The sequence below is a fragment of the Notolabrus celidotus genome, chromosome 11, assembly GCF_009762535.1.
Source record: "Notolabrus celidotus isolate fNotCel1 chromosome 11, fNotCel1.pri, whole genome shotgun sequence".
In the NCBI taxonomy this organism is placed as follows: Eukaryota; Metazoa; Chordata; class Actinopteri; order Labriformes; family Labridae; genus Notolabrus; species Notolabrus celidotus.
The window spans coordinates 22,982,669-22,997,384 of NC_048282.1; the positions used below are offsets into that span (position 1 = coordinate 22,982,669).

The 14,716-nt window shown below is 41.2% G+C and overlaps 1 protein-coding gene across 2 annotated transcripts in view; it reads left to right on the forward strand.

The window, feature by feature from the left end:
* Positions 1–14,716, forward strand: part of fgd (faciogenital dysplasia) — a 72,806-nt gene that overhangs the window by 33,487 nt on the left and 24,603 nt on the right. For both annotated transcript variants that reach the window (XM_034696632.1, XM_034696633.1), the window contains exon 2: positions 12,879–13,049. In XM_034696632.1, the coding sequence (XP_034552523.1) occupies positions 12,879–13,049 (171 nt within the window). The remainder of the gene's footprint in view (positions 1–12,878; positions 13,050–14,716) is intronic.

A 14,716-nucleotide genomic window follows, 5' to 3' on the forward strand; every position in this document is an offset into this window, starting at 1 on the left:
AGTGACCTTTTTGTCTGTGTGTGAAGTTGGTGGGAGTCCAGCCTGTATCAGCACTGAGGAGCAGTGACAGGAGAAGAAGAGTCCCCCGGTTCCTCAACCTTTACTTTTCACCAACTCGGCCCTTTACGCACACACACCCTTTCTGGATAAGACCGACCTGACTGGACTGAGCTGGACTGAAATGAGCAGCGCATTAACCTGTATGGGGCAGGGCTGTCCCGCAGTGGGACACTTTAACTGTCAGCAGCCTCATAAAGACACTCCCCTCTGCATACATACTCTGCTGACATCCATCCTGCCTGGAACAGATGCAGGGGGTGTGGTGGGCACGCTTCCACCTCACGCAGTAATGCCATGCATTTCTGAGAATGGAGGAAGCTTTGGGGGCCACAAAGGAGAGTTTCATCATTTTGACACAGTCTGTAAAAAGTGAATGCATGTGGTGCTAGATGTAGGGGGACGATAAGAGATTTGATTTATGTAGTTATAACCTCTTCTCTGATCTGTTTTTCGAAAATGTATAGCTCTCCATGAAGATATGACTGGAGTCCTCCTGATTTTCAACAAGCAAAATAATCAATATCAACACTGGCAAAACAATCTGATAAATATCATTACTATTAACTTTGTATAATTAAAATAGGGAATTGTTATTGGAAGTTTATACTGCCCTTATTTAATACGAGTTCATTGTCCTCATCATGCTGCAACAACTAAACCGTGCACTCCTAAACCGTGCACTCATTTAGGTTGTGTTAGCATTGTGAGTTAATCTCAGGACCCCACATGTTGTTTAGTAATTTGAATAATCAGTAGGTTATGCCCTGGACTTATACACTTAGAAAAACTATATGTAAAATAGAGAAACACCATTCGTCCAAATTTTCCTATTTTCCCATCATGGCAAGAACATCCCCTTTTCCAACAAAACATGTGCATGTATACACATCATGGAAAAGCTGGATCCAGTGGACGTACTCTCTATGCACCACTTCCATTTGTTGTTCTGGCTGCTGGCTCTTCCAGAGGTGTAATTCCGTGGCCATGAGAGGTGTGATTTGGTTGCCTGTGAAATGTTCTCTCAGTGTGGGTTGCTTTTTTATTTGGGAAAGGGAATAATTTGGCCGGCCGTGTTTTTTTGGTAGCCGCTGAATGTTTTTCTGCAGCATGCCGTAAAACATAATGATCACAGTGTAATGGTTTCAGTGTTGACATGAGGAAAGTGTGAAAGTAGTTTTGTGGTTTGTACTGCAGAAGGGCCTCCATAAAGTTAAGTGACTGAGCAAAGTTGGGTGTGCCTCTCCCTATGCTTGCATATGTTATTTGCAGAGATGTTCTGACCAAGTTTGACTTCACCTATCTCACTGCTAGCAACTGTTGAGGGTTGATTGCTCCTATTTTAATGTTTAGTTCCAGTATCTAGAAGCTTATCAAACTCTACCACTGCCCCTCTGAAATATACCTTATGGTATTGGGAGGATTTCTCTCGTCTAGTGTTTTCTTTTTCTTTCTTCAATTATTTCTTCAATAAAAGAACCACAAAATCATCCCCACTGCTGGATGACTCCGTTTAGTCTCGTTCTGGGAATTTTTTTGCAATGACTAGACAAATAAAGCATGGGACTCAGCGTGCAGTTTCTGTGCGTAATGTTTTTATCCCATTACACACATCTGAAAAATGCATTGAAAAGTGTGCAAAAGCCATTACCCCACAAATTGAAGCCTTACATGCTGTACTTTTTTTTCCGGTGGGGTTTCCCTCTGTAAAATAGACAAAATTGTTGACATTGTGAGAGCTCTAAATGCAATTACTTGAAATTTTTATTTGTTGCTCAAGCAGCAACCTTCAGTGATTAAAAATGAAAACCAATGCTGAAGTGCAAAGAACTGCAGATCCTGAAGTGTCCACTAGAGGCTGTCTACTAAAGCCATGGAGATTCTATTATAACCCACATTTAAATGTTAATTTTTACAGCAACATCAAACCTCACAGAAAGACAGTTTTGGTCCTGTTACCTCATTCCTCTGTGAGTGAGAACTGCACGAGTTGTTATTATTTCAACTAATTGTATTCAGGCTGAGAGTGACGCATAATTAGGCATAATTAAGGGTGTGGTTGATCTGACTGACAGGTGAGTATGAAGTGGCTTGGAATCATCATTTCCAATATGGCAACCACCACCGTTTGGCCTCTTAAGAAATCAATAGATGACATCACTGAGACTATGTTTATGTTTCATGTAGTCGAAAAAAAAGTAGCGTGAGACTTATGATTGATGGTACTGCATAAGTCGGGCTGGTGTTATGACTGATGCTGGACATTATATGGATCTGAGGCCTTTCCTGTAGTTGTATTTAGTGCTGGGCAATAATTCGATAACAATTATTATCGCAATATAATTTTTCTCGATATAGATATAAAAATTTGATATAAATAAACATGTAATTACACCCCAGCCACTTAAAATGGAGGGGGTGCTAATGTGCCTCAAACACTAGTTGCCACCCAACATTAGACAGAAGAAGACGGCATTGAACAGCCAATCATGTCGCAGGGTTAGAGGTAGGCAGGGCTTAAAAGTTTCGAGCAGAACGTAAACACAGCTGGAACGAGCGACAGCGACACTGAAGAAAACTCAAAACTTACCAGCTCAAAGCAGAGTCGTTAGTCTGACACTGTCGACTCTGCGTTAACTATTAACTTAATACGCTTCATAAAATATACATTCTAACCCATTTAATGTCCACTGCGACCGTAGGACAACTTAACACCACACGACCGTGATGCATTCACTGCACTGTGGGAAACTACATCACTCTGCCTGTAACACTTAGTAATCTTAAAGGGGAGAGCACAACTCAAAACAATACTCTACTAAACTGATACACAGTATAAAATGTTATATATATTTTTGTTGTAAATTTAAATCAAATTATGGAAATAACCTCAATCTGAGAAAAATAAGAAACTACAAACTAAAACTTCACAAAAATCTAATTTTACATTAAAGACCTGCTTCCTGTTAGCACCGTCAGAAATGATGGATTCAAGAAGTTTATCAGAAAACTAAATCCAGATACAAACTAACAAACTGTTTGGTTTCTTCAACTTTCACTCCGGACCAAAAATCTGCTTTTACATTTAAATTAAATAATGATTTGATATTTATTGTTATAATTATCGATATCAACTTATATGAAATACTTTATCGTAATAACATAATTTTCAATATCGCCCAGCACGAGTTGTATTGTATCAGTAGCCAATATGTAAAGATAGGTGTGTGGATAGTGCTGGTAAACCACCCAACCCCCCTGCACCCAACATCCCATAATGCTGAAGTCATCAATCAGCCAACAATCATTCAATCCTCAACAGCAGAGCTTGTTTTTAACTGGTCCTGTCCTCCACAGTATTGATTGGATAATCCATCTGTCAATATATGGTAAAGTAATCAATGCATTCACACTTCAGAGGCTTTAAGTTAGAGTGAAGAGTGATCAGGTCTTGATCCAGGAGATTTCATTTTGCACCATCTTCTTTCAATCCAGCCCTCTGAGGACTGGAATGATTAAAATTAGTTTTGAAAATGCTATTCCAGCCTTCGGGTGCGGGTGACTCATGGAGCAGCAGACCTGTGTTTGTTTGGACCTCCCCCACACCCAGAGGGAATGGAAAGAGCCGGAATATTTTTTTCCAGCACCAGTAGTTAGTTACCCTTTGTTGGTGAAGGTGTGTTTTGGTAAAAGTAGACTGCAAGGAAAAGATAGACTCTCCTGTTTGGCTCTATCCCTGATTGTTGTGAAAACCGGCCAGTTGGGGTTGAACGGTGAAAGCAACCATTGAGAGCTGCTACAGTAGGCTTCAGTAGTTTCTGGGACACATGGGTAGTCATCTACACAGGCAGGTTTGTAAACCCCCTTGTTCTGCTCTATGTGTGTGTATGTGTGTTGCCCTAATTGCCAATCTGGGGCTGCTTCCTTTACAGTAATGCTCTGGGCTACTGTGCTGCACTGCATCCAGACAGAACAGAGGCTCACTTCTCCACGCTGTGCCTCATAAAAATCTTCTTGTAGGTTTTTGTCTGTGGGGGAGGATGTGAATTAGAGAGACCAGCCATGCCATCGACCCGTGTGTCTGATGACCAACGTAAAATTTTAATCATCCCCTTGTCATGTCCTTGCATCATTGTGTTACTTACTGTAAATTCTGAGGGATCTTCCGTGACTTGCACTTTGCATGTGACAGCTAGATGAAATGGACTTGAGTCATGCTGCAGGGAAAAGGTCAAAGGGCAGTCCATGTGTCAGAAATCCCCAGCTGTTTTTCTTCTGTCCGAGGTCATGTGCTTGCCCCCAGTGTATGCCTGTATGGCTATGGCTAAGTGTTGGATTGTGTTTTTCTTCCATATTTAAAGGAAAAAGGCCAGGATGTCTTCTGAATTATTAAAACACGACCATTAATTCATCTGTTTTCACCAGAGCTGTGTGCATATGAAAAGCAAAAGTCTGTTCTCACTGTGACCTATATCAGTATATATAAATCATCATCGTTGTCATAGCAATAGCCTCTTCTCTGGCTCTCTCTGGGCACAGTGAAGGACTGCTTCTCTCTAGAGGACTTGATTTAATTTGGGACTCCGCAGGGATGATTCCACTCTGGCATTAACTCGTCACTCTTTGTTTATGTTTAGCTCTTGGCACTTGTTGACAGTTGCAGTGTATCATTTCAGGAACTGAAAGCACATGTGTCTGTTTTTTCTGCTCTGTATTTATAGTTTGGCCCTCTGTGTTTCCCTCTGTCATGCCTCAGACTTTCTAGTAAAACCTCTCATTTCTGACTATCCGATCCATGTATTTTTTATTCTTTCTTGCATCCTCAGAGTCAAGCTTCAAGTTTATTACAACCTTCAACAATTTTGAATAGTGTTCTGCTTTTCCTCACTCTGTTTTCTCTCATGATCCATTTGAATCTGACTGATATATTATTACCAGCCGATATCAGGCCTACATCACAGATATATTTTGTTTTCCGATATGTGCTTATTTGGAAACCCTTTATGAAAAATGCAGCACTCTTTGTTGTGATGTAGGAGGAGTGTAATCATGCAATTTGTCCAGCAGGATTTAATGTTTTTATAATCTCAGCGCTATCGACGGCACATTAAGCAGGGGGACCAGATGCTGGTGGGCTGTATGTCATCATATGGATGAGAATAATTATATTAATATGCATATTAAATATACTTATTAATTATAATTTTAAAAACTGTCTCTGTGAGCAGTCCGTTGAGCACTTTTGCTTTGTCATTATTAGGGGGTACAGCAAGATATAGTCACCCTGACTCTTAGGATGCAATTATCCTATTACTGGGGCCAAATACAGATTATCGATGCTTGTGGCATTTAATCTCCTGTGGGACATTTTGTATTGTTCTTATTGTCAGATATCATGATTTATCATATATGAATGTCTCGGCTTGGGATTTATAAATCATTGCAGAATCACTGTAATGTGTCGTTATTGCAGTCTATGTATTGGTTACTGCAGGGGTTCCCAAACTTTTCAGCGCGTGACCCCCAAAATATAGGTGCCAAAGACTCGCAACCCCCACCATCCCCCAAAGTGATTTAATGTGGCTTCATTTAGCTGGTCTACAGAAAATGACCCTACCTACTGTATATGAATATGTGGCTGTGTTTCCTGTGCCGTTATGAATTAACCTACTGCTACTGATGAGCAGCTGAGCGTCTCTGCTGTGCGCAACACCTTTAGTCAGCTGATTTACATCGAAACATGCCTCAAACTTAAATCACCTCCCTAATAGGTGAATGAAATATAAGACCACATGATGTTTGTTCCACGTGATAGAAAATCGAAACAAATAAATGTGTTGGAGTACGTTCTTAACAATCAATTAATCGACAATCCATTAATTGTGAACATCCATAGTTGTGACCCAATCACAACAATGCAAAATTCAATTACCGAAGGACTTGAATCATTCCTGAAAAATAAATCACTATCTGAAGTCCTATGTTCAGTCTGTGAATCTCTCTCTCCTCTAGAATCAGAACCAGTATGTGTCTCAAAATCTCATATCAGTCCAGCTTTGGTTGTAATCTGCGGGAGCTGTTGAAATCCTCCCACTTAGCTTGGGAGACATGTCAGTGTGCCTGCTGTGCCCACTGACCTGATTTACAGGGACAGGACAGTCATAGCATGATGACTTGCCTTCCCCTCCCATTACCCACTGCCTCTGCAAAGCCATGGTAGGCTACGTGTAAAACTTCAGGAACCATCAAACACTCACATCAGCTTGTGCAGAAAGTTCCACAGGAATGGAGGGGCTGACAAAGAGGATGTGGCTCTGATAACAGAGCACGATGAGACATGGATGTATAGAGATTTGTAATCTGGGGCCAGATGCTGCTGTATTGGATTGGATAGCTGTTGATCCTTCCACATATGTGCAGAGGAATGATTGCACAGTGTGTCAGTGGGAGTTGGAGCCTCAGCACACTATGAGAAAATATCCCTGGACTGTCAGAGATTGAGGATCCTTTTTACTGTAGATCCTGGAGCAGCTGCTGTTAAACCGGTAACAGATTTCCCAAGCTGGATTTCCTTTCTTAGTTTGGATTGATCCTCTTATTGTGACCCCACCCCCTACCCCACAAAAGATCTGTTTTGTTTTGTTGTTGTTTAACAGAGGCATTTTTGTTGCAGCCTGTGAAATTCTTGTGGGGTTCAACAGGTTTTGTAGTAGTTAGGACGAAAGGTACGGAATATTTACGCTCACTTCTCAAACTCCTCCCATGGAAGAATTCAGGTACACATTCTTTATAATGAATTATTTTTAGCCAAATAAAGCCAGTTTTACCACCCGATATACTGCTATCTGGCTTGTTTAATAGATTCCACTTCTGTACCTGTCAAATTACACACGTTGTCTCTCTGACTAACATGTTTTGGTTCAAGGTTTGAGCTCCTGAGATAATACTAGAAAGTAGAGCAAGGTCAGAGCACGCCTTTCCATGTCCTGCTGCACAGTAAGGAAGAGGAGTGATAGGAGGAGGAGTGGATGTAGGATGTGGCTGACGTGTTGAAAATAATGGTTGTCCTCCCTGTTATCTTTATCTTGTCTCTCTGATTTGTTTTCTCCAATTTTAACCCTTTGTTGCTCTCTTTTCCTTATTTTGGAGTCAGCCAGTATCAAGCCCAGCATGTGTGAATTTGTCCTCTAAGCTCTGTATCTCTGTTGTCATTAAGAGCCGCTGAATAAGAGACTGCCTCTCTTGACTGAGTCAACCAGGTTATCAGGCAAGAGCCCAGAATAATACGGTGTGTGGAGAGAAAATACAGACACAGAAATAAAGCAGCAGAGCAGGCACCGACTCTGGGAAATCTGATGGTAATAGAGGGATAATTAGAAGCCACTCTCAGAGAGACTGTCACAGGGATTCAGAGAGATCCCCGTGTGGAGTTGAGGGATGGTTGAAGTGTTGGGTGCAGGGTTGTCATCTCGGACTCATCAGGGGTCGGCATGAGGGTAGGGGACCTGATTGACTCCCTGTCAGAGAGAGGAGACCCTGCTGAATCCGAGTGATCTGTCTCCCAGACAGCACCGGGGCAGGAGAACTGTACACAAGGGATGATGTGTGATGAATGACTCTGAGGGGGTTGCCTCAGGGCCGATGGTGACTGACAGTTAGCCAGTTTTCTGCCAGGTTTTTTTTGAGCTCATGTGTCACTTAGGTGTTTGGGGAACAGGAGAGAGTACAAGTGGAGACCCTGTTCTACAATAAGACATTAACCAATTTTTTTAAATTCATTCGATAATTTGTTATTGCCCAATGTGTTGCAATTTGCTCTACTCCAGAATGTCCCACTTTTAAATTGCAAAATTCCTCATGTTCATATCAAACAATCTACTCTTTAAAGGTAAATGACCTTTAACCTTTTTGTAAAGCAACGTTCTACATGTAATTGTATTTTAGATCAGGGGTTCCCTAGATGTGGGTCGGGACCCCCTGGGGGCACCTATATTTTGGGGGTTGCGGGCTGAAAAGTTTGGGAACCCCTGCTTTAGATGACTGGCATCCCTTACGGTTTTGAAGTGCTATTTACTCTCTGGCCTTTGACTGTAAAGGTAGTCTGAGATCTCTGTTTCTCTTTCCTCCCTCCTGTTAACATCCTCTTTTCTCTCTACACCACAGTCATGACTTCAGGCTGAAACAGTTGCTAGGCGTTGCTTTAAGTGTGGCTGGATATCGGCCACAGTGTCAGGTACAAAAAAACAGCATTGTTACTTATTTGCTGAAATGGACTGTTTATATAGCTCTTTCTCTTGCTTTTACATTACATGTCACATTCACCCATTCACACCACATTCATACACTGATGACAGAGGCTGATATGTAAAGCACTTTTCAGTTTTAACTAATCCCAATCTACCAGTGGTGAAGTGGTTCCAGTAGTGGCAGTTTTGGGTTAAGTGTCTCACCCAAGGGGGCACCATTGACCTAGTAGTTTAAGCACCCCCCATATACAGAGACTGTAGTCATTGTTGCAGTGGTCGCTGGTTTGACTCTCGGCCTCAACCATTTGCTGCATGTCTTCTCCCACTCTCTACTCCCTGCATTTCCTTTCTCTCTTCAGCTGTCCTATCCATAAAGGCAAAAATGGGCTGGGGGGGAGGGGTTAGACGGAGTCCTGAGGAAATGCTACATTCAAATTCATGCTAGTTTTCCGTGACTACCAATCCTAGCTTTAAGCAGAAAGCTAGACCTGGGATCAAACCCCTGACCCTCCCAATTGAAAGACAACCGCCTTCACAACTGAGCTATGGCCATAAACAGATTATTACAGATGGTGTGGGACAGATTTTAAGTAAACATTTCAGAACTTCTCTTTCTTTAACTAAATGAGCAAGAATAAGTCTGTACCATCTTTGCTGAAGGGCAAGCCATCGCAGACAATGCTTAAAGGCTATGGTTTAGTATGTACAGTGCCAATATGTACTACCTTTACCACCTTGGTTTAGTAGGTTATCTCACTAGCATTTATTAGCTGACACACAATGCAGTAAAGCTGAATTGGTCATGAATAAATGGCTGTAAAATAAGCGTGCACATGAATGTCCGTCTTTACTACAGTTATCAGCACCCCAGGATGTTTGCTACAGGTGCAGCATGACAAATGTTGTCCTCAATGTAGGGTGTTGATTGAATAAAGACTGTTTTGGTATTTATACTGAAACACAGGTGTGGCACTAGTGTCTGAAAATGTAACAGATACCCAGCCAACTTAAACAGAGTTCAAAATGATTTCAGGTTGTTTTTAGTTGCTCTTTGAGGAAAAGGATTTCACTGTACAAAGGTGTAAACAGTGATATTTAGACTCCTAAACACTGCTCTTAGTATGTGTGACAGAAGACCGACATTCCTCAGGGTTCTCTCTTGTGACGGCACAGTGTCAGTACAGACTCAGACCATGTGCCTTTCACTCAGACAGAACGAGTGCTCCTGTCAAATACCTGAAAGTATCTGAGTATTTCTGAGTAAGGCACGCAGCACGTCTTCACCATGTTTAGAAGTTCACTGTAATGCTGTTGTTCAGGTTACCTGACAAAAACAAAAAAAAGTACACCTAACTCTTCCTTCTGTTTGTGCTGTTCAAGAGTTACATCACAGGAAAGATAGACTTTGTATTACCTGGTTTATTTAATTACTCTGATGCAAGGAGACTAATTGCTCCCCTTTTTTTTCAACAGGAAGTGGTTGTCATCGTAACCAACATATTACAGGGTGCTACAGTGATAACGTCCTCAGACGTGTAATTCTTGTTTAATTGTCCCATTCATCCGTCCCCCAGTAACTGGAACTGAGCAGAGGAAATTAATGAGCTCAGATCAGTGCTCTCATGTGTGTTTTCACAAAAGCCTTCCTCAGATTACACAGTAACATTTTCGCTCATATCCCTGTTCCCTTTGAGTACAAATCAATTCACTTTCAAACACTCTCAGCTTTAAAAGAATGAAACTGAACTGAACTGAGTCTTGTGTTGCGGACAGAGATATGACTTATCTTTGGCCTGAGTTGTTAAAGTATGCCGGGATCACTTGGCTCCGCAGTGACGCACGCATGCCGGCACTTTGGCCTCCGGGAGGAGGTGCTTGGATCAGGTTTGGCAAGTGAAGAAAAGACAGGTGCAGCTCCTCAAACACACCTGGGAAAGGAGAGGTGAATGTGTGTGAGGCTTAGTGTGGGTATAATGCAGGAGTGAGCGTTGAAGGATGTTTTTTGGGTGTGTGTTTTAATACAACAAAGACTAGTCTAAGTTTCTGCACACACGCACTTTGGCAAACTGGGAGGGCAGGATTTATTTTGATTTGGACTGGGCTGTGTGGCAGATTTTTTTACAGTTTAGTTGCTCTTTGGACTTTGGATATGTAAAACTGAACAGTTGGAGGCAAGGTAATGCTCTTTAACCCGCTCCTTTCTTCTTCATATTCCTTTAAACTGACTTATTTTGTTGTATTTTTATTCTCATTTTTATATACCTCTGAGAAGAAACTCTTTAAAATCTGTGAGATGTGAAAGATAGCTTCGAGCTCTTACTCGGCGTTCCAGAGAGTTAATTTTCACGTGTATTTCTACAGTTGAAGGATGATGTCTTGTGCCGTTTTATGCTTGGTTTGTAAGATTTTAATTAAGAAAAACTGTTCCTGTCAGCTCCTCTTTCTGCTGTGTCGACAAGTTCCTGTTTGGTGTGAGGCAGTTTCACATGAGGGCCTCTTTTTGCTCTCAGGTACCCATGACTACACAGAGTTTCCATAGGTACAATGAGCCCTTATGTTGTCTCCCTCTTGCAGTCCTGTTTGTTTTTCCCAGGAGAGACCCCAGCCAGTCTTGGGTCAAGGACTTCTCCACTTTGCAGTCATTTTGGCTTAAAGACGCGCCTGCTTGGTTGATCATAGGTCACGCTTTTCCTGTGACTCAACCTACGAGTCATCTCTGATTTTTAGATTGCATTAGCAGAAACCTGGAGGCTCATGATATTTCTGTTGCCAGGGACCCAAAATATAAAACCAAACCACTTCAGAAATTCAGATTCCTTCAGGGGAAACACAGATTTACATTTTTCATCTATAGTAAAAAAGAGCTGCTTGCATCTTTTCCCCCCTGCCTGCTCTGATCCCTCTGTGGTGCAGAGATGGTGGGAAAGCCTGCAGTCTGCCACATGGGGCAGACAGCCGAACAGGACTCATTACTGGCGCTCCTCTGGCTGCCTGCAGCATGGCTGAAAAAACACCAAATTAGATGTGCCAGGGCTCAGTGCAATTTCAGGCTGTAACCCAGTTGAGAAAGTGTTGGGATGACTGGATTTCAAGCCGCGAGCCTGAAGGGACAGATACATGTGTCTGCAGTTTGCATAGTTATTAACATAATCTACAGAGGGACGTCAGTGTCTTAATGGTGGGACACGTCAGATACCAACTAATGCTGCAAAAGCACATGCTGCCAACTCTGGTCTTTTACAGTGCAAACAGCAGACAAAGATGGCCACTCATACTTTGTCACAAAGCTTTGTTATTGCTGCACAAGCTGTATTTCTTTCCCTTTTACTGGCCTCCAAAAACCTTCTATCAACAGTCTTGTAATTACTTCTATCCTGCCTTTTGTTTCTCTCTTTGTATTTATGTTGGTTAGATGGTTTAAAACCACAGAACCTAACTGTGACCAGAACTTATCACATACTTACCGTAAATGAAGTGTAGAGCACATCATTGGCACCTCTTTTTTTCCCACCTCCTTTTATTGAGCTCGGTTCATCACAAATTCACTTCTTAGACTGTATGCTACACAGTCAAGGGAGGACAAGACTTGAAAACCTAGGATGAAGATCCTCTAATACTTCTTTTTTGTAACTAGCGCACCGCTTATTTATAAAAGGGCACTTGAGGTCTGTTGAATTTTTCCAAAGTTTACGCCCTAGGGGGTTAAATAAACATTTGCTGGCTCTCTAGATCTGCAAGTGAAGTCCACACTTTACACCCAGTTTGAGTTTAGTAAGAATATCAATACTCTTAATCCAATCTAAGGGATTATTCTAAGCCTTTAAAAGCAATTAAAGGTTACATTTTTTTCAAAAGTGGACAAGCTTTGATTACAAGATCTAAAAATCTTGAATACCACTGACTCTACATTTCACTCTATCTGCTTCTCTTTATTGTGTTGATGTAGGCGCATGTCACTGAAAACAATGAGTTAAACTAGAGGTCCAGGTTCTTGAATTACACTCAGACTTAGACTTACCAAAAAAACAACAATTTTTTGCCTTATGCTGTGATATTATCCGTGTCAGAGAATACAAAGCACATTGTCAGAGTATAACAAGAGAGTTACAAAACAGACAAGCAAAGCAGACATACAACAGACTGAACAGAAATGATCCTCAAACTGGACCAAAAGGATGAAAAATCAGTGAAAAGATCGATTTTTAAGATGTTATTTTTTAAACAACAAAATCAGTTCAAGTTAAGGACAAGAGTCAGAAGTCTCACTACTGGTCTGTCAGGTTCATGCCTGTCAGAGGGAAACCAGTATCATTTTCAGCTCTCTGCCTCAGGCCTCAGACCTTGAATTAGGACAGATGCTGTAGAGGTTCTTTTCTCCTGTGGTGGTCCTCCTCTCTGTCTGAGGCCGCGTCCTTAACCACACACTGAGCTCAAGGTTATTTCCCCACATCAGTGCACTTCACTGCATCACTATCTCAGGGTTAAACTCTTTCTTTTCGGGATGCGAGTCTTAAATGAATCTCATTAAACCGATCGATACCTAATATAGTCTTTCTTCATGTCTCCTTCCTGCAGACCTCCCTGCCTCCTCTCTGCAATACCAGTGCGGATCAGTGGACTACCTGTGTTCCCCACGGCTGGTGAAGAAAATCCAGACCCCCAGACCATGTCACGAAAAGCCCGCCATCAAACCCCGACCCCAGCCATCCTCCTCGCCCAGACCTCCAACCGCACAGAAACCTCAAGGTAAAAACCCTTCAAGGACAGAATCAACATTGAATCTGTCATTATAACAAAGTGTGCAGCAGGATCAAACTCCTAGCTTTTCACTGTCATTCATTCTGCTCAGACATGACGTGTTTCTGCTACACGGCCTCACTCTGTCACTCACACACTCAGTGGGTCACTTCTGCAGGAGCTGCTGCTCTGAAGCAGGCCAGTGGCTCCCAAGTGTTTACATTTGGGCATCTTTTGAAGAATGCCAAATAAGAACATGTGTTATGTTTTGGGAATACATTGTTGGACAGTAAAGAGCAGACTTGTCCTCAATATTGAAGTAGCTTGCGACTATATTTACATAATTACAGGGTTGCAAAACATAATTGTTTGATCAGGATCAGAGTATTGGCATATTTAGTCGGAGTGGTGACAATAAAGGAAAAGTTGCTCATCAAAATTCTCAAAAGCAAAGTGATTTTGCATTGAAATTGCTCGTTTTGGTGAAAAATAGTCCAAAACCCCAAGTATTCAACTTACAATCAATATTTGACATAGTAAAGATGCAACTACCATATCATAGCTTCTGGAAAAAGATCAGATTTGACATAACCAAGTATTAGAAATAGTCAGTTATTCTTGAAGGTCCAGCCATAACCTACTACTCACACACATCTCATATGAAGTAGACCATTCAGCAGCTCCTCATGCTAGTTGTGGATTAATCTGCATTTTTTTTTTTTGAAAGATTAGGTTTTGGGCTTTTCATTTCTTTATTTTGAGGATAGAATAGAGGATAGAGTAGGAAGCAAAGGGCCATAGTTGGATTTTAACCCAGGGCCGTCTGCTGCAAAGAGCCTCTGTATATGGGGTACATGACTTGATAGTTGAGCTGAACCGCAGCCCAACCACCTGCTTTTTTAATACACCTCTACTGAGTTATTCTTATTGACTGTGATCTATCTCGTGTCTGTACTTTCAATACTCACCATGTGTTACTTTTAGAAATGCCCTGGTCAGGTTTAATACAAATAATACATTTCATTTATACAGTTGTGCTCATAAGTTTACATACCCTAGCATAATTTGTGATTTTTTTTTGCCATTTTTCAGAGAATATGAATGAAAAGAGAAAAACTTTTTTTTCACTCATGGTTAGTGGTTGGGTGAAGCCATTTATTGTCAAACAACTGTGTTTACTCTTTTTGTATCATAATGACAACAGAAACTACCCAAGAAATCATAAATTCTGCCAGGGTATGTAAACATATGAGCACAACTGTATAGCACTTTTCAGAAAACTCAAAGACACTTTAAAAATAACACACATTAAACAACAGAATGAATGAAACAAAATAGAAACACTGGATATAAAAACATGAACAGTTAAAAGCAGTTCTGAAGAGGTGAGTTTTGAGGTGGGATTGAGCACCATTGTAGCTGCTCACGTAATGAGCAGATAAAAATACTGCATGTCAACCTGACAATGTACCAGCACTATAAATGAACTCTGAAAGGTAGACATGAAAGAATGCTGCTGAGCAGGAAATAACTTTATCAAAATAAACAACTGGTAGTTTTTATAATGCTCTTACAACAAGGAAATATTTATTTGATCTGTATTCGCACTGGGTAGAATGAGCCACATTATTTCTCGGCACAATTCAAATAATGTCTGTATCTTTTAATACATGCAG